Source organism: Helianthus annuus, chromosome 4 (genome assembly GCF_002127325.2).
Source record: "Helianthus annuus cultivar XRQ/B chromosome 4, HanXRQr2.0-SUNRISE, whole genome shotgun sequence".
NCBI lineage: Eukaryota > Viridiplantae > Streptophyta > Magnoliopsida > Asterales > Asteraceae > Helianthus > Helianthus annuus.
In genome coordinates this window covers 62,959,787-62,983,987 of record NC_035436.2, presented here as the reverse complement: position 1 = coordinate 62,983,987, position 24,201 = coordinate 62,959,787, and the positions used below count along the sequence as shown (strand labels likewise).

The window sequence follows — 24,201 nt, the reverse complement described above, 5'->3', positions numbered from 1 at the left end:
GGAAACAACTCTTTGAGAGGCACTTCATTACTCCACGGGTCCATCCAAAACCGAATACTCTCCCCCTACCAACGTCGCCCTTAATAAGTATCCCAAGGCTCAAATTATAATCCTTTAATCTCTCATCAACTTTTACAATCGAGCTCCAAACTCCCGATAAATTGTTGGCAACCGGAATTATGGGACAAGACCTACTCGAACCATGGCTAGCCGTCACGATCCTCCTCCAAAGAGCATTTTGCTCGTTTTTAAAACGCCACCACCACTTCGATAAAAGCGCCATATTCGCCTCAGGAAGCGGGGTTAGCCCCAATCCACCAGCCTCCAAAGGAATGTAAATGTCGTGACCTCCTCAACATTAACTCCCACTCCATGAAGATTAGATTTCCCATAGTTGATTTGCAGCCCGGAAACAAGATGAAAACATCTTAATAACCGCACCATATTCTCTATATTTGCTTTCGACCATTCTCCAATGAGGAGCGCGTCATTCGCAAATAAAAGATGGGACACTAATGGACCGTTATTCGGCATTTGAAAGCCATTGAAAAGACCAACATTCGTTGATGTTGACATCATGAACGAGAAAGCTTCCATACCAATGATGAACAGAAACGGGGATATGGGATCCCCCTGCCTCATGCCTCTCTGAAACTGGAACTCAAAAGTAGGGGACACATTCATTAGGACAGAGGACCTAGCGGACGAAAGGATCGCCATAATCCACCTTCTCCACTTCACATGAAAATTCATTTGCTCCTGTATCGAATCTAAAACGCCCCAACTAATGTGATCATACGCTTTTTCAAAATCAATCTTGAACATGAGTAACTTTGACTACTTTTTCTTAACCCAAGACACAATCTCGTTAATCATCAAGGTGCCGTCGATAATATTTCGATTGCTTAAAAATGTTGATTGATTGTCTGAAATAAGAAAAGATATTAAGGGTTGTGTTAAACCGACCCAAAAGTCAATCTCTTTATATCATTTTTCTCGTGGCACATATACCAACTAAAAATCAATTGATTTTATTTTTTTAATAATATCTATTTCTATTTTCAAGATCTATACAAATCCTTTAAATTTTTTTAAAACAACTGTTTTAATTTATATATATTAAAAAAATACGGATCATCACAGTTAGTAGAGAATTCAAACAGTTAATACTTAAAAAATACACTATATAAGTTGACACTTTATCTACGGCCACCACCACCCGCCGTACGGCTCCGGCCACCACCACCCACTGTACACCTCCGGCCACCACCAGCTTTTATTATTTTGAAGATGTCGATTTCTCATGAAAACAACTCAATGGAAGAAGATGATTTTTTTATGAGGACATCTGAATTTGTCACTAATCATGTACACCTCCATTATCGTTCTTGAAAAAACCAACAAGATCTTCAAAAAAAGAAAACCTTAAAAAAAACAAGCTTTTTACAACCAGATCTCCAAAAAACAAGCTTTTTACAACCAGATCTATAAAGAACAAACTTTTTACAGCCAGATCTGCAATAAAAACAAGCTGACCCTTTTTGCAACCCTAACCGAACGATTCCGCCGTCGCATCATGTTCTTCGGTTGCCGTCTACGCCGGTGACACTTATGTCACTCATCGAAATCTCCACTTCGTTTCGAAAACGAAATCGATGAGCACCTTTAGAATCACCATGAAGAGGCAAACCCGTTGGAGTAGCTCACGCGCCGATTAGGTGATCGGAAAGACGCCAGAACCGCCATGTTTACCGGTGGAGAGGGTTTCTCTCACCGGCTCCCAGTCCTGTGCAAACCCTGACATCTTGATTGATTCTCCGGTTGGATTAAGACTGCGGGGAGTGGAGGGGCTTGGCTTGGGGGCTTTGGTCGACACGTGGCGATAGTGGGGTCCACCGGACCACCCAAAAAAAGTGGGGTGTGGAAGCGGCGTTGGGCAGCCATGTTGGCTGACTTTATTTTTTTTTTTCAAAAATGAACACCCAATCCTGGCTAGCCAGTTCACTCCGTCCCCACCCCACGCCCCACACCAAGCTCCATAGCAGCGCCCCAACGCTGGCACGAAGTGGCTTAGCCAGCGTTGGTTGGCTTCCCCCGCCCAACCAACGCCACCACTCCCCCGCAGTCTAGAGGAATAATAATAAGAATCAATTTGTTGAATGGATGAGTTCGAATGTTAGATAGAACACTGGGGGTGGGGTGTCATCTTATATATAAAGGGAATCATATGGAGTGTTTGGTTACGAGCTTTGTGTTATTCTCTTTTTGGACTCAACTCCTCACATGATTATGACCATTTACACTCTTTTTTTTTTTTGGTTGTGGTTTATTAATCTGCACATTTTGTAATACTTTTTTATCGTATTGATTTTAACGTTAAAATTTCTCACTTGGAGCATGTTAATTCAATGTGCCTTCATACGAGAGTTGGTAGAAGATTTTGATTTATTTTATAATTTATTTATTAGTGTGTATAAAGTCATTTTCAATATATAGACACGAACCAGACTTCCCTCCAAACAAAGGCTAAAGCCATAATCTTCACCATTTGCTTTTGACATGTGGAGGAACCTCAATGATAAATTTGACCACCAGAGGTCGGTCATCGTCCTAAAAGCTTGCTATGAATTTCTCCATCAATCGGTTTAGCTGCTATTTAGTTAGTATCAACTAACAACTTAATCATAATATCCGTTTTTGGTATTATGCCGTTTGGTTTACACTTCTGCTGTTAGACGTTTGATCTTGCGTATGGTTTGTGGAGTAAACCAAACAAGTCACTCGACCATGTTTTGGAGTGTGACATCAACAAACATTACTTTACCATAACAGAATCCAAAACATGATCGTTTTTCACAACACACAACCAAAATTGAAGTAACCTGATGCAACGCCCTTATCTGTGCTCCCCATTGCTGGTGCTACATTACCCTAAAGAAACGAAAATACATCTGAAACAACTAACCTTGGGTGGCCTGGGCTTCATCTTTAGACTACATCGGCTATAAAAACGCTGCCTGAATCACACCATCCTCCCAACACATCCCTCTTCTGACACTGCAGATATAGACGGTCGTTCAGTACATAACCAGTTTTATGTACAGAACTGTATCGCGTAAACACATTTATCTACTGTTTTAATGTTGCAGAAGAGAAGACATCATGGTACCTTACTAAACCCAAGCCAATTTGAATCTCCTCTAAATGAAAAAGTTTTTATGTTTTCTTTCCATTGTCCGCAAAATACCTGAAATGTCGTTGAAATAAACTTTTGGTTAGATGGAAACAGACACTAAGGATCACAAAACAATTAGATGGCAATTTCAGATTATCACCTCATAGTCAACTCCTTGGATGTAGGCATAATCAGGGTCAACTGACGAGAAAGATAGCCCAGTTATCTGAAAAACAAAATAATGTCCAAAAACGTAGGCTGTTTCAGTTATGGATATATAAGCCCATTTTCTTATAAGTGGATCGATATGGGTTATCTTTCATTTTTAACGGGTCAAATACGCGGTGGTGATCATACTGACCTCGTATTTCGAGCAGTTGACCCATCGTGCCACAGCTGCCCATCTACAACAAGATTCGATAAGAATATCAGACAACAATTTCATCTGATAAAAGTTGCTACCAATAAAGCCATACACGACCTGCGAGGATCATAAACGGTCAAAGTACGGTCTGCTCCACCAACTGCAATATTACCAGTTGAGGAGTTGCAAACTGCATATAGTATGTCTCCAACTGAACCACAAATTCGATGCACACAGCCACCTTTTTCTTTTACTCTCAGGTCCCATATTGACAGCTGCAGGAATTTGAGGAAACGGTAACTGAAAAAGATTTCATGAGGCTTATAAAGATACACAATGTTCTACACGCAAGATTACGAAAAACAGGCGGTAAAGGCACCTTTATAATTGACATTGTGTGACATAATCAACACATAAAAATTAAAAATGAAGTACCCATGCTAAATTAAGCACCCTATATGTAAAATATGTTCAAATTACAGGTTGAACTAAGAACTGGACAAAAAGCAAGATGGCCAATGAGTCAAATGAGTTCAGGACAAAACATGTCACTTTTAAAAGTGGTTTGACACGACAACATTTTTTATTTTCCTTTTTATGGTAATTTAGATAATTAGATGTTGCCATAGAATTGTCCCTTCAGATTTGTCAACGTGAGGTCCTCAAAAATCTTTATATGGCGCAAAAGTTTAACAGGCTTTGTGGTTCAAGTTCCTTCTATCATTCACTGGAACAGGTACAAGAACCCCCATAACGCGCACACACACAAATACCTGGCAGCCTTCTGTAACAGCTAATATTGAGCTTTCATTTCCACTGTCTAAATGCTGTAAAAAGCTCACTGCAGTAGGGTACCATAATCTGCAATAAGGATGTAATTTTAGATAACATTCATGCAATCGTGCATATAAAAGTGCTACTCCCTCCTGCTGGAAAAAAAAAAAAAAAAAACGTACTTTCATTCCCGGGTTGTCTCAGAAAAATGTGACTTTTCATTCAGATTTCAGTTATTTCCTGAGTCCAAATTTTTCTTTTTGCCTGTTAGTAGCTGGGCTTGAAATATTGGTCCATAAACTTTATTCTTTGATAAAGGGCATTTAATGCGTTTCATGAATAGTCACTTCTATTAAACTATGTGAAGTCAAATGTTGCATTCTATGTAGCACAGGGACTCCATTTATGTGGCCGAACCCGTCTCGGGTACTTGTCAGGGACGGAAACACCATGGGTACTCGTCGGGGACGTTTCGTAAACGTTTTCAATGTCGGGGACGTATCTGGTAGAAGTATCCAGCCCGTTTCCATTTATTTTTAGGGTTTTTACCCTTTCAAATTCCACAACGGGCCATTAAATAAATAGACCTAGCATATTCGGCTTCTCTAATCTCTAAACTCTCAAGTCTCATCATCTCTAATTCTCTATCGATTGCCGATCTCTCACTAGATGAACCGGAATTTGAAAGTGATTTGATTATTGATAATTAATTACCTTTGGAAGATGTAGTATTTTTGGATTTGTTTAATGTATTTTTATTTTTTTATATTTTTTATTGCATACCCGTATCTTAGAATTTTGAGTTTTGCCGTTCCTCGTTCCCGTACCCCGATCCCGTACCTGTTCCAGTGCTTCTTAGGTTGCATTTATCGGGAATGGAGATAGTACATGAAGTTCGAATGTATACATTTACTTCCATTGTTGTAGGAACATAATAGTTTTAATGCTTTATATGAACTTGCTCACTGGATTTATAAATGCTTGTATTCTCTAAAGACGGCAACTATATATTTTTAATGTAACAAGATGCAGTAAAGAGAAAATAGTATGATAAAACATGAGTAACATAAATTCCCTTAAAAAAGAGAAGCACAAAGTAATCAATGAAAACTTACGTACGGAAAGTACGAAGATGTAGATCTTGGTCATATACATCAATACTTTTGCCAAAGCTATGTGCCACAGCAGTCTGAAACATTTGTACGATGAATTGTTAAGTGAATATGTAGCGTCAGTCCGTCATGTTATTTTTTAATGAACTTATCTAGCCTAAAAGTGGTCTACATTAAACTAGTTGTGTGAAATTCTAATCCAATTAACCCGCTTAGGACAAAATTTAACAAAACAAAAAATGAGCTATATCAATTTCATGAACGATCAAGATAGCCTTAAGTAATTAAATACGTACCGTAGACCAATGACTTGGACTGAAGCAAAGCCCGGCCCACCCAGCTTCTCCAACTCCAAAATCACGAGGTGATACAGAAAATGTAAGCCGTTCAACATCTGAAAATTTACTGAGAACATATATAAACGGCATCAAAAGTGAAAAGAAATTGCTAAAGAATTACATCATTTTTGTTTAAACATCAAGTTTAAAACTGGTACCTGTACCATCACTATCCATTTTGGAAACAATAAGGTGTCCATAGGAGTCAACGCTTCCCAATATTAAGCAATCATTACCTGCAGAGTTTGAATCACACTTTAATGTCGGATGAACTACTTTCATTTTCATAATTAATATGAATATACATTTTTTTAGGGATGGGGACGTCAACTAATACATAAAAAAGAACAAGAACTCATCATCATCATCATACTCAGTATATCTCACCAATAGCAAAGCTAAGGTAGGGTCTGAGGAGGGTAAGATGTAGACAACCTTACCTCTACCCCGTAGGAATAGAGAGGCTGCTTCCAGTGAGACCCCCGGCTCGATAGTAGTTTTGCATCAAGCCTTGGACATAAGGCACATAGCACTCAGCAATTGAGACAAACGCCGATTAGTGCATATACCCCCTTGTCTTTCGGCTATCAACGCCACCACATGATGCATAATTAACCGTCTGCCGCTTTTAACGTTATTTTCACGAAATTAGTAAAATAACGTTAAAATTAGTACACTTTCACTTTTGCCCCCCGAGCGTCCACACATATCAATAAAAAAGAACAAGAACTATCAATAAGAAAACCCTCAATGTCATATATGTAACAATAAAATTTTGACAAATGCAAGTTCCATACTCAAAAGTCAAAAGAAACAACTAATAAAGACCAAAGTATAGAATTATATTGAAGTAAGTAACATATGTATGAAGAATATAAGATACGGTGACATACAATTTCAGAACAAAAGTTAATTACGTTCATAATAAAGATATCTTAATAAATAAAAATGCATGAAACATACTCTCAGTTTCATTCAATAATATTGTCTGAATTTCCGATCGATGAGGGCAGCGATTCACTATTGCAGACTCCACAACCTTCAGATATTAAAATTTCATATAAGTGAACTGGATCATAATCGGAATAATTGTGTAACATTACGATCATATAAAAGCTTACCTGAGTTTGTTCGGGTATAAGAAGGCTATCTTTTCCTTCGTTGACTAAGGAATCTTTCAAAGAGACCTATGGAATAAAAGAGAAAAAATTGGAAATAAATTGATAGTATATTGGCTTCAAAATAAAGTGGTGCAATTGTAGAATAATACAAGGGGTTACTTATGAATATTCAATTTTCAAGTAGCTGTCATAGGATCATCCAGCGATTTCGAACGATATACTTTTGTTTCTTAGTTTACAGAAAATTGTTATTCACTACTTATGGGAAATCACTTTCTTTCTTAGCATATAAAAAAGATGTATATTCTTCCTAGAAAAGTAACAAAAAACGGTGATTTTTCATAACTCTCTTGTTTCTGTTGCATTCAACATCCTAATGCTTTAACTGATGGCATGACAGTTGATATATGTTTGGGCTTTGGATATACATGTGGTAGTTATGGGATGGTAACAAACTAACAATAAAATAAAACAATGAAAATGTATAGGCATGTAAACGAACCGAGTGTTCAGTGAATCGTTCGAAGGGAAGTTCATTTATGTTCGTTCATTTAATTAAACACACGAACATGAACGCGTTTCATTTACATTCGTGAACATTCAGTTCGTTCATATGTGTTCGCTTATATATTCATTCAGAATTATATAGTGTTAATATTAATTGCAGTTTGATTTTCATATTTTAAAACCCCTAATCCTAATTTAAAACCAAGTTGATATCTTTGTTTACTTTTGAAATTTAGATACAACTACAACTCTACAAGGATGGTGGTATTTTGGAATTTGATTTGAATTAACACTAGGGCTGCAAAAGAACCGAACGAACAAGAACACAGCCTTGTTCGTGTTCGTTTGCTAAGGAAATAAGGTTTTCACGAACTGTGCATGAACACTAATCGAACAAGGATTTTTGTTTGTGTTCGTTTGTTAAGGAAATGAACGTGTTCGTTTGTGTTTGTTCGTTAATTTTAGGTACCGGACTAAAGCGAACACAAACGAACGTTCGTGAATATAGACGAACACAAATAAAGGAAACAAACATAAACAAGTGTTCACGAACATAAACGAACACCAACCACCCCTATCTTGTACCGAGAATGACGAAGAACACGAGCACAATAATTTATAAGTGAGAATTTCGAAGTACTTAAATAAAAAATAAAAGTTAAAAACCCTAATAAATTGTCGAACATAAACGAACATGTTACCGAACTTTCACGAACATAAATGAACGAGCGCCACCCTGTTCATGTTCGTTTATTTAACTACACGAACAAAATTTCTTGTTCGTGTTTGTTCATTTATTAAACGAACGAACACAAGCGAACTTCCCGCCAAAAGGTTCACGAACTGTTCGACGAACGTTTGGTTCATTTACAGCCCTAGTTAACACACTTACTTTTAGTTGGTGTTCATTTGTGTTCATGGACCATTTGTATAGAATATTAGCAAACAAACACAAACACAAACACATCCATTTTCTTAACAAACAAACACGAACAAGAAAACCACTCATTTAAGTGTTCATGTTTGTTCGACTCGTTTACAAGCCTAAAATGTAGTCTTTCCAATCTAAGGACATGGAGTTATAACATGGCTTTCTAAACCAAATAAGTTAAAATATCATTTTGCTAGGGTTTAGGGTTTATGTCCTGAATAAAAATAGGACTACAAAATGAACTCCATGTTACCTCATAAGTCATAACCAACCCTAACATCTATACAAAAAAAAAAAAAAAAAAAAAAAAAAAAAAAAACTGAATAAGCTAAAAAGAGAGAGAGAACCAGAATTCGATAAACATTGCAACCGGAAGCGACATAAACCCAGCAAGACGTTCCATCTTCGCTAACCTGCGCGTAATAAATCAAAATTGGCGGCAAAATCATGAACTAATGCAAGGTTAATGAGTTTAATTACACTTTATGCGGCGAAAATGGATGAAATTAGAGGGTGAAAGGGAGAATTACATGAAGAGAGAGACGATTGGAGTGAAGATTGGCGGGAGATGGATGCTCTATCAGGGTTGATGGTACTGTCGCTTTCTTCAAACTTCGAGCGGTCAACATTTGTCTCTGCAATTTCTCACAATCTTTCTGTTAAAAGGGGAGAGGAGGAGGAGGAGGAGGAGGAGGAGACTTTTGTCAAATGGTTGTGCGTGGGTGTGAGTGTTCAATATGTAAGGGGTTAGTTTGGTAACTTTCAAATAGTCAAGTTATGAACAAGTAAGAGGTCTGAAGCATTAAGTAATGAACCAGTAAGAAGCCCGAACCATTAAGAGCCACTATAATGCTTAACCGTTCCGAGGCAAATGTCTGGCCAATTCAGATTAGAGGTCTTAATCATTCAGACTTAGGAGCTGTTTGTTTACCTCTTAACGAGGCTCTTAATGGTTCAGACTCTTACTGGTTCAGATTGTTTGTTTCACGAGCAGATGTCTGAATGGTTCAGACATTTGCCTCTGAATGGTTAAGATTTATATACAGAGTCTGAATGGTTAAGACCTCTAATCTGAATTGGTCAAACATTTGTCTCTGAACGATTAAGCATTATAAAGATTCTTAATGGTTCATACCTCACTGGTTCAGCACTTAATGATTCAGATATCTTACTGGTTCAGCACTTAACCATTCAGATGTTGCCAAACAACCCCTGTAATGCTTAACCATTCAGAGGCAAATGTCTGAATCATTCAGACATCTTCTCGCGAAACAAACAGTCTGATCCATTAAGTGCTGAACTAGTAAGAGGTCTGAATTATTAAGAGCCCCATTAAGAGGTAAACAAACAGCCCCTAAATCAGGTTAGAAACACGTACATAACACAAGGTTGTAGTATAATTCATTTTTTACCTAACATCTCATTACCAAAATTACATATGTATATTATTATGTAGAGGCATTTTAAAATACCCAAAAAATAAGAATTTTTTCTCTCTTAATTTATAAATACACCCCTAGAATGAGGGTAAATTAGTCTTTTAAACAATAATTATATTTTAACATATCATCTTATTACACTTAAATCCTTAAGTTTTAACATAATTGTGGGTTACTAGTTATAATTTTCTCTCTCCATAACAAACTTATAATTCTTTTACGTGTTCTTGACATATCTTGTAAACGATAATGTTTTAAAAAAATCCAAAGGTATCGCGACGACCTACTCATTTTTGTCGACGTTTCGATAGTTGTTTTGGTCAGTATTGACGTGTGGATTGAAAGGTACGAGTAGATGTTGCCTTAGAGTACAAGTGATTAAAGTCAGCGTACTTAGTCATTCTCTCAGAATGTTTAATAGATAAAGAAATGTCAAGTGATTAAATACCGTCAATTTAATGCTCTCATCTAGATTACACTTTAATCTCTCATTTTTAACAAAATTATAGATAATTAGTTATACTTAGTCCCCTTATAAAAACTAACTCCTCCACAATTTTTAAACGGTCATAACTTTTGGGTACGTTAATATTTTTGTTTTAAATCACATCATATAAACGAGTATTTTATTCTCTTTAATCTAAGTATAGTATTACTATAGTTTTTTAATTAAAAAAATTGATATGTTACGTGATTAACAATGCTTAAGAGTGAGTAATAACCGAATCGTTAACCGAAACAACCAAAAACTGAATTAACTGAAAATTGATTAACCGAAATCCCAGTTAACCAAAAACGGTTATCGATTTTTGTGTACCCTCATTAACCAAAACCGGTTATTAGTTAACCAAAATTGATTACTTCGATTTTGATATATATATATATATATATATATATATCACAATGATGCTACAATAAATATCATATAAAAAAGAAAACTACCAAAAACGAGTATTGCAATGCGATGTGTCGCTCTCGCAGTATTGCACGGGCATCCTACTAGTTTATATAAAATGCAATATACAGTTGGCCAATTCATGAAACTCATCAAGAAGCAGTCTCTTATAACCACTAGGTAAATTTTTTGTTTACTTTTAAATGATGTTTCTAAAAGTATATCTTTTAGAGACACTTAAATGAAAACTGAAAAATGGCAAATGCCATAAAAACCCAACATACTTTCTATTTTTTTTCTCATAAAAGTCCTTCCATTTTCTTTTTGCACATAAAAAACCAACATACTTTTTGTCTCATAAAAGTTCATAAACAACTTTTGGCATATAAAAGTCCCTCCAAGTTAAATTTGAACAAAATTGTGAATAATTTTTTTTTTACCTATTAATATCGCTTTAAAAAAGAATTTAGATGAATTAATATTTTAATTTGAATATATGGCAAATCAAAGCATGTTTGCCTTTTCTTTTCCGTTTTAAATATATTTTTTAATTGATAACAATAAATATTATTCGGAAAACAATATAATAAAATTCATGAGCATTGATGACATAACACAAAGCATTGATGACATAACACAAAACAAAATATAATAACAAACATATAAAATGGTATGTATAAATTTAAAAGCATTAAAAATATAACATAATTTGTCAAATAATTTTTTATTGTTTCCTCCGATTATAATTAAGAGATTTTCTTTTGTTAAAGTTAAACATTTTAAGGGACTTGTATGATATAAGAGTAGAACGTATGTGGTTTTTTATGTATAAAAATGGTTAGGGAAATTTTATGAGACAAAAAAAAAGTTTTACGTGCAAAAAAAGTGGAGGGACTTTTATAAAACAAAAACAAAAAAATATTGGTTTTTTAAGTGCAAAAAAAAAGTGGAAGAACTTTTATAAGACAAACCAGAAAGTATGTTAGTTTTTTATGTTATTTGCCCATTAAAAAAAAGTTTAAAATATACCTCTACGTATTTTTCAAGCAACTCATTTGCTTTTTTTTTTTATAATTATTTTGTTAGTCTCACAATCAAATAGTTTCAAAGATATCTCATATAGTATTACTAAATTAACTTATACAATTTTTGGTGTACGTTTGGCAAGGTTTTTCTTTTCCAAAAAAGATGTAGTTAGAGAAAATTATTTACTAAAAGGGAATTGAAAATAAATAATCCCATCTAACTTAATTTGGCCGTTAATAATCCCAACTCAGTTATTGCTAATAATAATCTGTACTGGTCAATTTTTTTGTAAAATAATCCGCTATTAAAATAGCTTAACGGAGTTAAGTTTTTTCCGAATTACAAATCGATGTTTTAGGGCTTTTGATCAGAACGAGGATACGAGTCGATTGATGTAAAACTTACCTTGAAATTGTGCTCGAAATGGCTTGATTTTTGTTAATTGAAAGTATAAACACCCGAATTGAAGCACTGTTTTCGTGGGTTGGGACAGTATTTCGAGGTAAGTTTTACATCAATCGACTCGTATCCTCGTTCTGATAAAAAGCCCTAAAACATCGGTTTGGAATTCGGAAAAAAACTTAACTCTGTTAAGCTATTTTAACAACGGACTATTTTACAAAAAAAATTGAACAGTTCGGATTATTATCGGCCAATAACTGACTTGAGATTATTATTTTCCAAATTAAATTATGTGAGATTATTTATTTCCAATTTGCCTTTACTAAAATGCCTTGTTTTAAAAGTATTTTTCAAAATGGGTTCTTTATAAAAAATAAAAATACTTTGAAAAATCCACTATCCATCCCATCTTCTTCCTTGTCAAATTTGGGGACTCAATGGTTATCACCTCCAAATCACTATACCCTTTGGAAAAAAAAAAAAAAGAGTTAAATGCTAATTTAGTCTCTGTGGTTTGAGTCAATTTTTCAGTTTAGTCCAAAGGTATGAAACGTTGTCATTTTAGTCCAAATAGTTTCAAGCGTTGTCATTTTAGTCCACTGTGTTAACTTCGTCCATTTTTTCTATTAGCTAGAAGGGTAATTTGATCATTTTATATGGTCGAATTGCCCCCTTCTAGTTAACAGAATTACATATAAAATGACCGAAATGTCATTCTAGTTAACAGAATAAAGGGATGGAGTTAACCTAGTGGACTAAAATGACAACGTTTGAAACTATTTGGACTAAAATGGCAACATTTCAAACCTTCGGACTAAATTGGCAAAATGACCAAAACCACAGAGACTAAAATGGCATTTAATTCAAAAAAAAAAAAAAAAAAAACTCTACATTTGGCATATATTGTTCTTTTAACACGAATTTTTTCTTTTTGTGAGACTTGAACCAAAAACCTCACATTTAAGTGTTTTAAAATACAGTGGCTTGTCATTGGACCACCAACCCAGTAGTCAAGATTGTAAAGATTTTTCTACTAATAGACTTAGTACAATTCTTACATGCATCATAATACCATAATACCATTAGATACTTTGAGGTACACATTTAAAGTTATGCATAATGGAGTTTCAGATAATTACATATTTATTACAACTTATTTATAATTTATTTGTAGTAAATGCATTGATTAAATCTAAATATTGCCCAGTTTTTAAAAATACCTAAATTTTCGGGAAGAAAAAATATTTCTTACTAAAAATTTAGAATGAATAATCAATCAATTAATCACCAATCATCCAAGAATAACTAAAAGGGTTAGTAAAATATAGGGATACTCACAACAAGACACGTGATAAAAGTAGTCTAAATAATTAACAAGTGGCAAAAATCAAAGAAAAGAGTCTAAAAACAATTCACGTGTACTTTTTTTTTATTTATTAGTATAAAGATATACGGGGAACACTTTTCACCCTTTATAATTTTTTATATATTTTTTAAAGTGATTGTGAATAACAAAAGAATTTGGGGGTTTAAAGGAGCTAATAGTTGTTTGGGATTAGCTCACTAAAAGTTTAACTAGAGTCTAGGTTATATGAACTTCCGTTTAAGTCTGACCTTGAGCCTCAATATAATTCGTATAGTAAGGTTGCGTTTGATATGAAGGAATAGAAGGTGAAATGGAATGGATCATTACGATGGAATGAAAAGAAACATATTTGTTTATCATATGGTAATTGAATGAAGCATTCCACAAGAAATATAAGTCCTTCCAAATATAACAATTCTCATTCCTTGGTAAGGGGGTGTTTTTTCATTCAGTCAAGGAATGGAAAGAAATATATTATTATATCTATATTTATATCAATATTTTATTATTATTTTTTACCAATAAAATACTGTTGTTGTTGAGGCAATTATATTCTTGTGGTTTTTAATATAGTTGTGTTTCATTGTTTTTTTTTTTTTTTGTCTATCAAACTATACAAAATAATCATTCATTCTATTCATGTATGAGTAACTAAACATAACAATGGAATGGAATGATTCATTTCATTTCATTGTTCATCCCATTACATTATTCATTTCATTCTCTCGTTCATTTCATTAGCTCATACCAAACAAACCATAAGACAAGTGCTAAATAAGGTCCTAACTCTTGGTTTGAAAATGAAATAAACGTAAAAGAAGGTTTTCTTTTAAGTGGTTTCAAAGGCAAAGTGCTAGCAATGACATACAATATTGAGAAAATAATGATGTGGTGGTGCATGTGTTTTGGGGTTAGACAATTTGCATGTCGTGCATGTAGCAAGGATACAATGTTATTTTGTTATATTATTGTTGGTGTTATCTCGAATGTTAATGTAGTCCTTTCATTTTAATCATTAGGAGAGAGGAAATAAAAGAGCCATTAGTTATCGAATGATGTTTATTTGTGATTTTTATTTGTATATTTATCAACTTTCAGAATTCTTACGTCCATAAGCTTATGTTCCAATAATTTCGGTTCAATATTACATTCAGAGGAAGAAGAAGAAGAAAGGACGACCGTGATGTGTAGGGTTTAGCAAGATTAAGCATTGTGAATGTACGAGTGGGAATATGAAACAAATTGGTAGGTTTTTATAAGGGTAATTGGGTAATTTCTTAAAAAAAAGGGAAAATATGTAATTGTTTTTTGGTTTGGGAAAATACGTAATAAACCAGCTTATAGGAAATATGTAAAAAACCCTAAACAAAAATATGAGATCTAAATCAAATTATATAGCAATACTATAATCAAATCAAAGAGAATAAAAAGTTCCACTTTAATTATTCAGGAGCCAGTTTTGTGTTCTTTTAAACAACAGAAATTATAAATAGGAATTGAGAAATTCTTAAACATACTCAAAAGGCGCAGTACAACCATGAGAATCTCGGTGCACCAGGATCGCTAGAAAGACATTGTCAAAACCACGCAATACTGATGCACCGAGATCACTTTCTAGATAATGTTGCTTAAAAATCCAACACTAAAATAGAATTACAAATTTAGAATGAAAAACGACTGCTAACACGAATAATCAGACCTTTTAATTATTCACAAGCCAGTTTTGTGTCGAAGCTGCTCAAGCATATGGCAAAAGCTTGAAATGCAGATAAAGGGTACCTATAATCCATTGTAAATATGTCTTTTCCGACCTTACCAAACTGCAAAATCACCTTGTCATGAGACGACGGCGGCAGGGCTTGGGTGGTTTGTGGCGGTTGTGGAGGATCCACTGCCACCTGAGGGGGGATGGCGGCTATCAACTGGAAATTCTTCACGGATGCAACTGTTACCCGTCCTTTGAAATTCAAGCACCAACATTGCAATTGTTCGTGCCAGCGTGGCTGTTTGTTTTTTAAGATTAAAGGCATGTTTTTCTGTCCGTTTTGTGGTTCGTTTGTGCTTATGGACTGATCTGTCATGTCGAGAAAACGTGAGCTACCGAACTCGCTTGAGTTGTCAAATCTTTTGGAGAATGAGATGCTTCTAAACGAGTCTTCAAAGGAAGGTGGGATGAGATTAGGGTGGTCGGGGATGGTGGTGCCGCCAGGTTCTAGGGCGGACATGGGGATGGAGTTCATCACACACTGCATCCTGCGTGGGCCCCGAGTGCCCAATACGTTTAGCTCGTATGCAATTTGGGCTATGTTGTAGCTTCCCATAGGAACTTTTGGTGAAACTTTTCTAGAAAAACGGCGACTTGAACCTAACCGAACCGGTGGAGCTACGGCGCCATGTGGCGGTTGGGAGTCATAAATTATGAACTTTGTGCCAAGGAAATTCGATCTGAAAATTAGCATAATTTCATGAGTAAAAATCAAGAAGCATATCCAAGTTGTATTGAAAAATGTATATATTTCTCCTAGGGCTGCAAATGAACTCAATGTTCAGTGAATAGTTCACGAACCGTTCGGCGGGAAGTTCGTTTGTGTTCGTTCATTTATGTTCTTGAACACTTGGTAACATATTCTTTGTGTTCGATAGTGTTTTTAATTAATAAATTTTATTTAGATACCTCAAAATCCTGACAAATAAAATATTTAATAAGTACCCGTGTATTATATATTCTGTTCAAGAATGCTTGTTTGTGTTCGTTTGTTTTCATTTGTGTTCATGAATATGAACGTTCGTTTGTGTTTGTTACCTAAAATTAACAAACGAACACGAACACGTTCATTTCCTTAACAAACGAACACAAACAGAAAATCTTGTTTGGTAAGTGTTCATAAACAGTTTATGAACATATATATTTCCTTAACAAACAAACATGAACAAGCTACAATATATATCAATTAAGATGAAAAATGTGAAATAAAGATTAACCTTACGCGTTTTCTATTAATTATATAAATGTTTGAAGTTGTTATAGGCGGATAATGGTCATTATATAAATTGCATTTAGTGAACCGGGTAAATATGATATTTTAAGTATTTTGAACAGGTATATTTGATATTAATTTTTTTGGTTGGGTAAATAAGATATTATGCAACATTTTTAAGATAATATGAAAATCAACGTTTGTTAGAATGACGAGTATCAAAATCCGAATACATATATAAATTAGTACCTGACTTTTCCAATGTAACCGCTATTTGACCTGGATATGTTATCTGCATTCATTGAAATAATATACTCTGTACATGTACTTCTCCTATTCCGTTTGGCTGATAGAAGAAATTTACCATTCTCCACTGTCAATGCTGCAAATGCCCACAAATTTATAAGAAACTAGAATTTCGACCCGCCGCAATGCGGCGGGGATTCTTTAGTTATAACTAAGTCGATCTAGAACCTGCATGTTATGTTAAACCTGTGAAACGGGAAAAAAAAGACAATGTAAAACGTTCACCCACACACGCACGTTGCATCGTGTTAACTCGCAAAATTTAGAACGAAATGTAAAAACGTTAAACCAAAGACGCACGATGCGATGCGATGTGTTAAGTCACAAAATTTAGAACGAAGCATAAACCGATAAATTTGCGAAAAATGAAAACTATAAAGGACCAAAGTTCAAAGTAAAAAAAGTTGTGAAGATAGATTACAAAAGATATAAAGTTTGTGGTTAAAAGTAAAAAAAAAAACAAATCGTTTTGGGTTAAAAGTAATTTATGAAATACTTTTGGGTGAAAAGTAAAAAAAAAATCAATTTTTTTTGGAAAACCCCCAAAGCCAACGTTACGACAACCATATGCATAACCATTCTTCTTTGAAAACCCCCCAAAGCACACCCCGCGTTGCGGCGGGGCGTAAAACGGTGTCAAATAGTACTAATGTCACACAACCGTCATCGACCACCGACAGTGACTCGGCGTAGGGTATGCGTGTTGCGACGAACCTAACAAACATGGGAAAATAGAGGTAAAAACGTTGAACCACACATGAACGTTGCGTTTATAAATACTTTTGGGTGAAAAGTAAAAAAAAATCATTTTTTTTGGAAAACCCCCAAAGCCAACGTTACGACAACCATATGCATAACCCTTCTTCTTTGAAAACCCCCAAAGCACACCCCGCGTTGCGGCGGGGCGTAAAACGGTGTCAAATAGTACTAATGTCACACAACCGTCATCGACCACTGACACTGACTCGGCGTAGGGTATGCGTGTTGCGACGAACCTAACAAACATGGGAAAATAGAGGTAAAAACGTTGAACCACACATGCACGTTGCGTCGTATTAACCCGAAAAATTTAGAACTATACGTAAAACGAAAATTTGCGAAAGATGAAAAGTATAAGTGACAAAAGTTGTGAAGTTAAATTGCAAATAATGAAAAGTTTTAGGTTAAAGTTAAAAAACAAATTATGTAGGGTTAAAATTGAAAAAGATAAAAACATTTGGGTTAAAACTAAAAAATCAAGGTTTTTTTTTTGAAAAATACCCAAAGCACACTTTACAACTCATGATGCACTAAGAAGTTGCTTCTTTATATGTGGAATAATATTGATGATATTCATTCGGATCCACAAGTTAACAGGTTCTCGTGGTAACCAAAAAAAAAAGTGTTTGAAAGTGCTTAAGTTTTTTGAAGTTGTTATAGACGGATAATAAGATGTTTTAGTGTTTTACAAAAAAAAAAAAAATTAAAAAATTTGAATAAAACGAACATTATTTCAAAATAGGAGAAACATTTTGTTTAACGGTAGTAGAAAGTCCCTCAGATTGGTTTGAACATGTAAATCGGTAACTTCATTTTACTCATTGAATAGTTTTGTTAGAGCTTGTATGAACTGATCATTCGACCCCTTGATACTCGATTACCAAACACTAAAAACTAATTATGTCAACTTCAAACCCACAATGTAAGTCTACATGTTTTTAAAAAACCAAACCAAACATAAATAAATAATTAAATCTAAAGAAATATTATCTTATAAGCGAGAAGAGTAAAGACTTACCACTGCTAAGACAAAGATATAGATAATACGTCGAATTCGATTTATCTCTCTTAATAAAGCACTGAATGGTGGGATCCCGAGGCCCCGGCTGTAATTAAGTAAACTTGTGTTACAGAATATCAAGAATAACTCAAAAACACCCAAAAATTATATAAATAAAAACTAATTAATAATCGAATAATCAATCTACCTGTTTGAGTGAGATTGGAAATGTGATCTTCCCCGACGATTCAGGGGAGCTAACAATTTCTTTGCACATTTCTCTCCACGACCTACAAACCGACGCACACGCAACAACATGCTTACGAGCAGGCCAACTACTCTCACTAGCCTCTAACCTCTTAATCACGTCACTCAACAGTTCAGGTGGAAGACCAACCCACGGGCTATTAATTACGAAATCCGGGTGATCATCAAACTCATGAGCCGCACTTTGTGATTTACTTTTGTCAAGACTCGAAAGCCTCACTTCAAAACCGCGCCTAGATAAGCTCCCAATTCCATCTCTAAGATCACGAACTATGCTACGAAACGACATTTATTTATTTATTCCAATCTGTAATGCACAGATTATACTTTAGTTTCACAATCTGTTAATGGGCAATAAAAGTAAAACACTTTATGGCGATAGCTTAATAACAAAGGAAAAATGATTAAAGTAGTATAAAGATAAAAGGTGAATAAGATGGGAGGAGAAAAAGCAAGATAGAAAGAAGATTCTCACACCAAAAGAACCTCTCAAATGTTATTAAAGAATCATAAAATGATTAAAAATCCTTACTTTAAACATAAACTATCGCAAAACCATAACCCGACGTTTTCGGTTCAAAACACTGATAAAAAAAAAGTACTGTAACAAGTAACATAACAATATGCAAAAAAAGGATGCAATTGGTGATAAATTTATAAAATTAGAATCAGAGATTCCTCAAATTATAAATCAAAAGGACGATTACAGTAACGTGACAGGTAAACGGGCAACAAGCTGCGCTGCAACTCACTTCTAAATAGCGAAACCGAGCCTATTAAAAACAAAGTTTTGGGTCTTAGAGGTCGAATAATTACAGTTTTATTTGCCCTTTTAACATCAAGAGTTATTACAATTTTATTTTTTGTTCAAAATTGTTGAATAAAAAAAAATCAAAGTCACAAATTTAAATTGCATAATGATTAAAACTAATATAATATAACAATAATTCAACTTTTAAAAAGCAAAACTATAAATTTACAAACATAAATTCACTAATTACATTCATAAATAGCAACAAATCAACAATCATGCAAAATTATTCAATACAAACAAGCTAGGGCAACCTAAACACAAACACAAGTGCATAATCAACGAATCAAATCATTTAAACCCCCAAATTTCATATAAATTGAGCGAAATCGTGAAGAACAAATTGGGGAAAAAGGTAATACGAGTGATTAAACTGAAATTAACGAAGATTAAACAATGAAATAGCTCAAATAAGAAGCAAAAACCTTGAATTTGTTGTGAATTTTGCGGTTGAAGGATGAACAAGTGATGGATCCTTGACTTTCTAACGCGGTTTCTCGCTCTAAAACCTTGTGGGTTTCTCTCTCTAGAAATGTCAAGCAGACATGTTAAATACGGTTGAGGGTCTTAACTTAACCCACTTTGGGAAAAAGTTACATAAATAACCTTGGAGTATGCTAGAGTTTACATTATAGGACCTTTGTTTAGTAGGATATAAGAGAATGAGAATTGATTGAAGAGTAGATGCGTGATATGTGCCGCTATTGCAAACGACGTGGAGTAGGTCCATGTTCTCGTCATCTAGTGTATAGTCCATGTTTTAGGTAGTTCTTTTTTGTTTACTGAAATTTATAATTTATGTTTTGTAAAATGACAACTATATTTTTCAATTTTTGGAAATTAGATCAGTGGTCCATGTGGTTTTACAATTTGTTATTTGGAAGAGGGTTAATTTTTTCCGTTAATTTCATCTAAAATTACTTATTTACCCCTTGCTTTTATTAAAATATAAGAAAAAATTCACACACACTCATATATATATATATATATATATGTATATATATAGGCTAATGCTAGACAAAAAACCCTAAAAATTTTAGGAAACTATGGAAACTCAAAGCTCCCGATTTTTTTTTTTTTGAAAAAAATAACACATGTAAGATACATGTTTTTAAGAGTTTTGGGCCAAAAAAACAAAAAAGCGCCGAATACTTTTTAAAAAAAAATAAACAAGTTCCAGCAACTTCGGTGACTAACATGTGTTAGACAAAAAATGCTGAAAGTTGCTGAAATTTGTTTTTTAAAAAAAAAAAAAAAAAACCTTCGGCGCTTTTTTGATTTTTTTGGCCCAAAACTCTTAAAAACATGTATATTACATGTGTTATTTTTTTCAAAAAAAAAAAAAAAGTCGGGAGCTTTGAGTTTCCCGGGTTTCTTAAATTTTTAGGGTTTTCTATATAGTCTAACCCTATGTATGTATGTATGTATGTATGTATGTATGTATGTATGTATGTATGTATGTATGTATGTATGTATGTATGTATGTATGTATGTATGTATGTATGTATGTATGTATGTATGTATGTATGTATGTATGTATGTATGTATGTATGTATGTATGTATGTATGTATGTATGTATGTATGTATGTATGTATGTATGTATGTATGTATGTATGTATGTATGTATGTATGTATGTATGTATGTATGTATGTATGTATGTATGTATGTATGTATGTATGTATGTATGTATGTATGTATGTATGTATGTATGTATGTATGTATGTATGTATGTATGTATGTATGTATGTATGTATGTATGTATGTATGTATGTATGTATGTATGTATGTATGTATGTATGTATGTATGTATGTATGTATGTATGTATGTATGTATGTATGTATGTATGTATGTATGTATGTATGTATGTATGTATATGTATATATATAAACACACACTCTGACTCTCTTTAGTCCCTCTCTCTCTCTCTCTCTCTCTCTCTTTCTCTCTCTCTCTCTCCCTCTCTCTAAGGAAAACCACCATAACCTGCCGCACACCACCATTACCAACCCCACACCACCACCTACTTCAAATCTGGCAATCACCATCTCCGTCATAGTAATCACCACTACCAACACAAATCTGGCAAACTAGCACCACTGGTTTGTCGAGATCTGAAACCAGATTTGAATATGGGGGTTTCAGGGCTTAAATTTTGGGTTTGAATTTGGTGGGTTTAATACTTTGATTTGGAATTACAACGATCGGAATTACTTTGATATGGGTTTGAATTTGGGGGTTTGATACGGTGGTTGTGGTGGTCGAGTGAAGGCGGTGGTTGTGGTGGTCAAATGAAGGCGGTGGTAGTGAGGGTGTTTGCAGATGAATGTGGTAGCGGTGAGGGTGTATGCAGGTGAAGATGAGGAAGATGGCATATAAGAATGAGATGGTTCTTGTGATCGAGTGAAGGCGGTGGTGGGTTTAGGTAGGAGGTGGTGTGGCGGTGGTGGGTTTAGGGTAGAGGTAGAGGTGGGTAGCTATGGTGGAGGTGGGCGGCTATGGTGATGGTGGCTGATTGTTTATAAGGGAGGGGTGAATAAGGTCGGCCACGTACTTTTAATAATCCATATTGTTTTTTTTAATTTTTTTATAGGGAGGGGTAAATATGTAATTCAAATGGACTTAACGGAGAAAACTAACCCCAATCCACTCCAGAGAATATCCGAGTAACAAACTGTTAAACCACGACCACCTGTGTAATTTCTAAAAGTTTAGGACTATAGGTGTTATTTTATAAAACCACAGGGAGCATCCGAGCATTTTACTCCTGGAATCAATTTCAAAGGAATATTGAGTTATTAATGAAGAGATATGTAGAAAAATTGCCTTGAATGTATCTCTTTAAATGTCATCTAGCTTCTACCTATCTTTCTTTTGGCCATTAAATCTGGATCGGTCCACATCAATGTGTCAGTTTGGTCATGGGTTAAAACTAGGGCTGTAAACGAACCGAACGAACACGGACAAGGCCTTGTTTCTTGTTTGTTCATTAAGGAACAAGCTTGTCCATAAACGATTACCGAATGAAATTTCTTGTTCGTGTTCGTGTTTGTTCATTAAGGAAATGAACATGTTCGTGAACTGTTCACGAACACTTACCATACGCAAATGAACTCTAACTAATGTTCATGAACATAAATGAACACAAACGACGTTTATGAACACAAATGAATACAATATTCATTTTAGAATAAAATCTACATTTTCATCACAAACTTTACGAAGAATCCACAAAAAATAAATAAACACTTAACATAATTATCCAAACATAATTGAAATGATTATAAGAAACATGATTAACACAAAATTAAGAGTTTTTCAAGCTTTAAGACAAACTTAAATTTATATAGTGAAATGAGGGATGTTGTGAGAGGCATATAAGATAACTAGGGTTTCAAAAATTCAAACACTAAAACAATAAAACATATAAAAACCTTTAACGAATGAACACAAATAAACATTAATGAGCGAACATAAATGAACTCATTACCGAACGCTCACGAACATAAACGAACACATTACCGAACATTCACGAACATAAACGAACGAACACAACCTCTGTTCAGGTTCATTCGTTTAACTTAACGAACGAAATTTCTTGCTCGTGTTCGTTCATTTAGTAAACGAATGAACATAAACAAACTTCCTGCTGAACGGTTCACGGACTGTTCGCTGAACGTTCGATTCGTTTACAAACCTAGTTAAAACCAAACCTACATTCATTGTTTAGTTTTTTTGGTTACAGGGGGAATAAAGTGTTGATTATTTTGGTGTAATTAAATCAACTTGTTATCAAAGTGTTTAATAATATACATAAAACAAGTTAGGAAAGCGAAGTGCATGCTTGTTTGGATTTATTGTTATTCTAAGTATTTGGAGCAGGGTCCAAGGAGTGGCAACCCCTAGCTGGAGTCGAGCTGTCAGGTTAGCATGAAAATAAATACTTTGATTTAAAATATTTCGGTGGAAAATGGGCTCCAATTTAGAGAGTAGTTTCTTTCCACGACCCTAATTCAAAATGCCTTCCATTTGATCAAACATCACATTCACGAATTCATCAGATTCACATACTTGTTCTTGAAGAATTTCGATCATGAGTTTTATCCGATTGGAAAACTTGAGTGAACCATTGAGTTGTTTCAATGTGAAAGTGTCTCACACGACTGTCAAATTAATCCAGTTTTGTTCTAAATCCCCAACAAAAAGTTCATTTAATTATTTATCAATTTGAACCACTTTTATTTAATAAATGTAATCAGCTTTTAGGATAAAAAAACAAGTGTATATATATATATATATATGTATATATATATAGATAGAGAGAGAGAGAAAGTGTACTGCACAATATGTGACAACCCTCGTAATTACAGGTATTCGTACGATTAATTAATATTAATTTTTGTGCTTAATGACCGTGCTTGATTACAAATGATGACGTAAAGTGCTTTATGATTTCTGTATCATACACACATGTGCATCACATTTCATACTGTCACACCATTCATTACATACAAACTTTAGTGACATACTTGATGCACAAAGCACAATTAGCACCGTTAGCGGATAACTTAGAAATATACTGACAGTTCCAGTACATAGACAGACAATGCTTTGAGGCCCAGTGTGAGCC

General features: G+C 34.3%; 3 protein-coding genes across 3 annotated transcripts; all 3 read right to left on the bottom strand.

Annotated features, from left to right (window-relative positions):
• Window positions 1-303: 303 nt before the first annotated feature.
• On the bottom strand, window positions 304-825 carry LOC110933494 (uncharacterized mitochondrial protein AtMg01250-like). The gene has a single exon (XM_022176713.1). The coding sequence runs from the start codon at window positions 823-825 to the stop codon at window positions 304-306; it is 522 nt and encodes a 173-aa protein (XP_022032405.1).
• Window positions 826-2,798: 1,973 nt separating this feature from the next.
• On the bottom strand, window positions 2,799-9,039 carry LOC110936599. Its single transcript, XM_022179006.2, has 13 exons — window positions 8,853-9,039; window positions 8,670-8,735; window positions 6,885-6,950; window positions 6,727-6,802; window positions 5,922-5,999; window positions 5,722-5,819; window positions 5,429-5,502; window positions 4,313-4,400; window positions 3,657-3,814; window positions 3,537-3,579; window positions 3,336-3,401; window positions 3,170-3,247; window positions 2,799-3,057 (listed from the first exon to the last, which is right to left on the bottom strand). The coding sequence occupies exons 1-13, from the start codon at window positions 8,949-8,951 to the stop codon at window positions 2,989-2,991; spliced, it is 1,059 nt and encodes a 352-aa protein (XP_022034698.1). The 5' UTR covers window positions 8,952-9,039; the 3' UTR covers window positions 2,799-2,988.
• Window positions 9,040-14,869: 5,830 nt separating this feature from the next.
• On the bottom strand, window positions 14,870-20,152 carry LOC110936602 (tubby-like F-box protein 8). The gene is made up of 5 exons (XM_022179007.2): window positions 19,997-20,152; window positions 18,702-19,067; window positions 18,512-18,599; window positions 16,678-16,810; window positions 14,870-15,895 (listed from the first exon to the last, which is right to left on the bottom strand). The coding sequence occupies exons 2-5, from the start codon at window positions 19,047-19,049 to the stop codon at window positions 15,157-15,159; spliced, it is 1,308 nt and encodes a 435-aa protein (XP_022034699.1). The 5' UTR covers window positions 19,050-19,067; window positions 19,997-20,152; the 3' UTR covers window positions 14,870-15,156.
• Between the last annotated feature and the right edge of the window lie 4,049 nt (window positions 20,153-24,201).

Excerpts from the sequence above, each read along its gene's own strand:
- LOC110933494 (XM_022176713.1), bottom strand. The coding sequence starts at position 825 with ATGTTCAAGATTGATTTTGAAAAAGCGTATGATCACATTAGTTGGGGC.
- LOC110936599 (XM_022179006.2), bottom strand. The coding sequence starts at position 8,951 with ATGTTGACCGCTCGAAGTTTGAAGAAAGCGACAGTACCATCAACCCTG. Across the intron at positions 8,736-8,852 it reads CCAATCGTCTCTCTCTTCAT|GTTAGCGAAGATGGAACGTC; the intron begins GTAATTCTCCCT and ends TATTACGCGCAG. Across the intron at positions 3,248-3,335 it reads TCCAAGGAGTTGACTATGAG|GTATTTTGCGGACAATGGAA; the intron begins GTGATAATCTGA and ends ACGACATTTCAG.
- LOC110936602 (XM_022179007.2), bottom strand. The coding sequence starts at position 19,049 with ATGTCGTTTCGTAGCATAGTTCGTGATCTTAGAGATGGAATTGGGAGC. Across the intron at positions 18,600-18,701 it reads TTCCAATCTCACTCAAACAG|CCGGGGCCTCGGGATCCCAC; the intron begins GTAGATTGATTA and ends ACTTAATTACAG. Across the intron at positions 16,811-18,511 it reads ATATCTTTGTCTTAGCAGTG|CATTGACAGTGGAGAATGGT; the intron begins GTAAGTCTTTAC and ends GGGCATTTGCAG.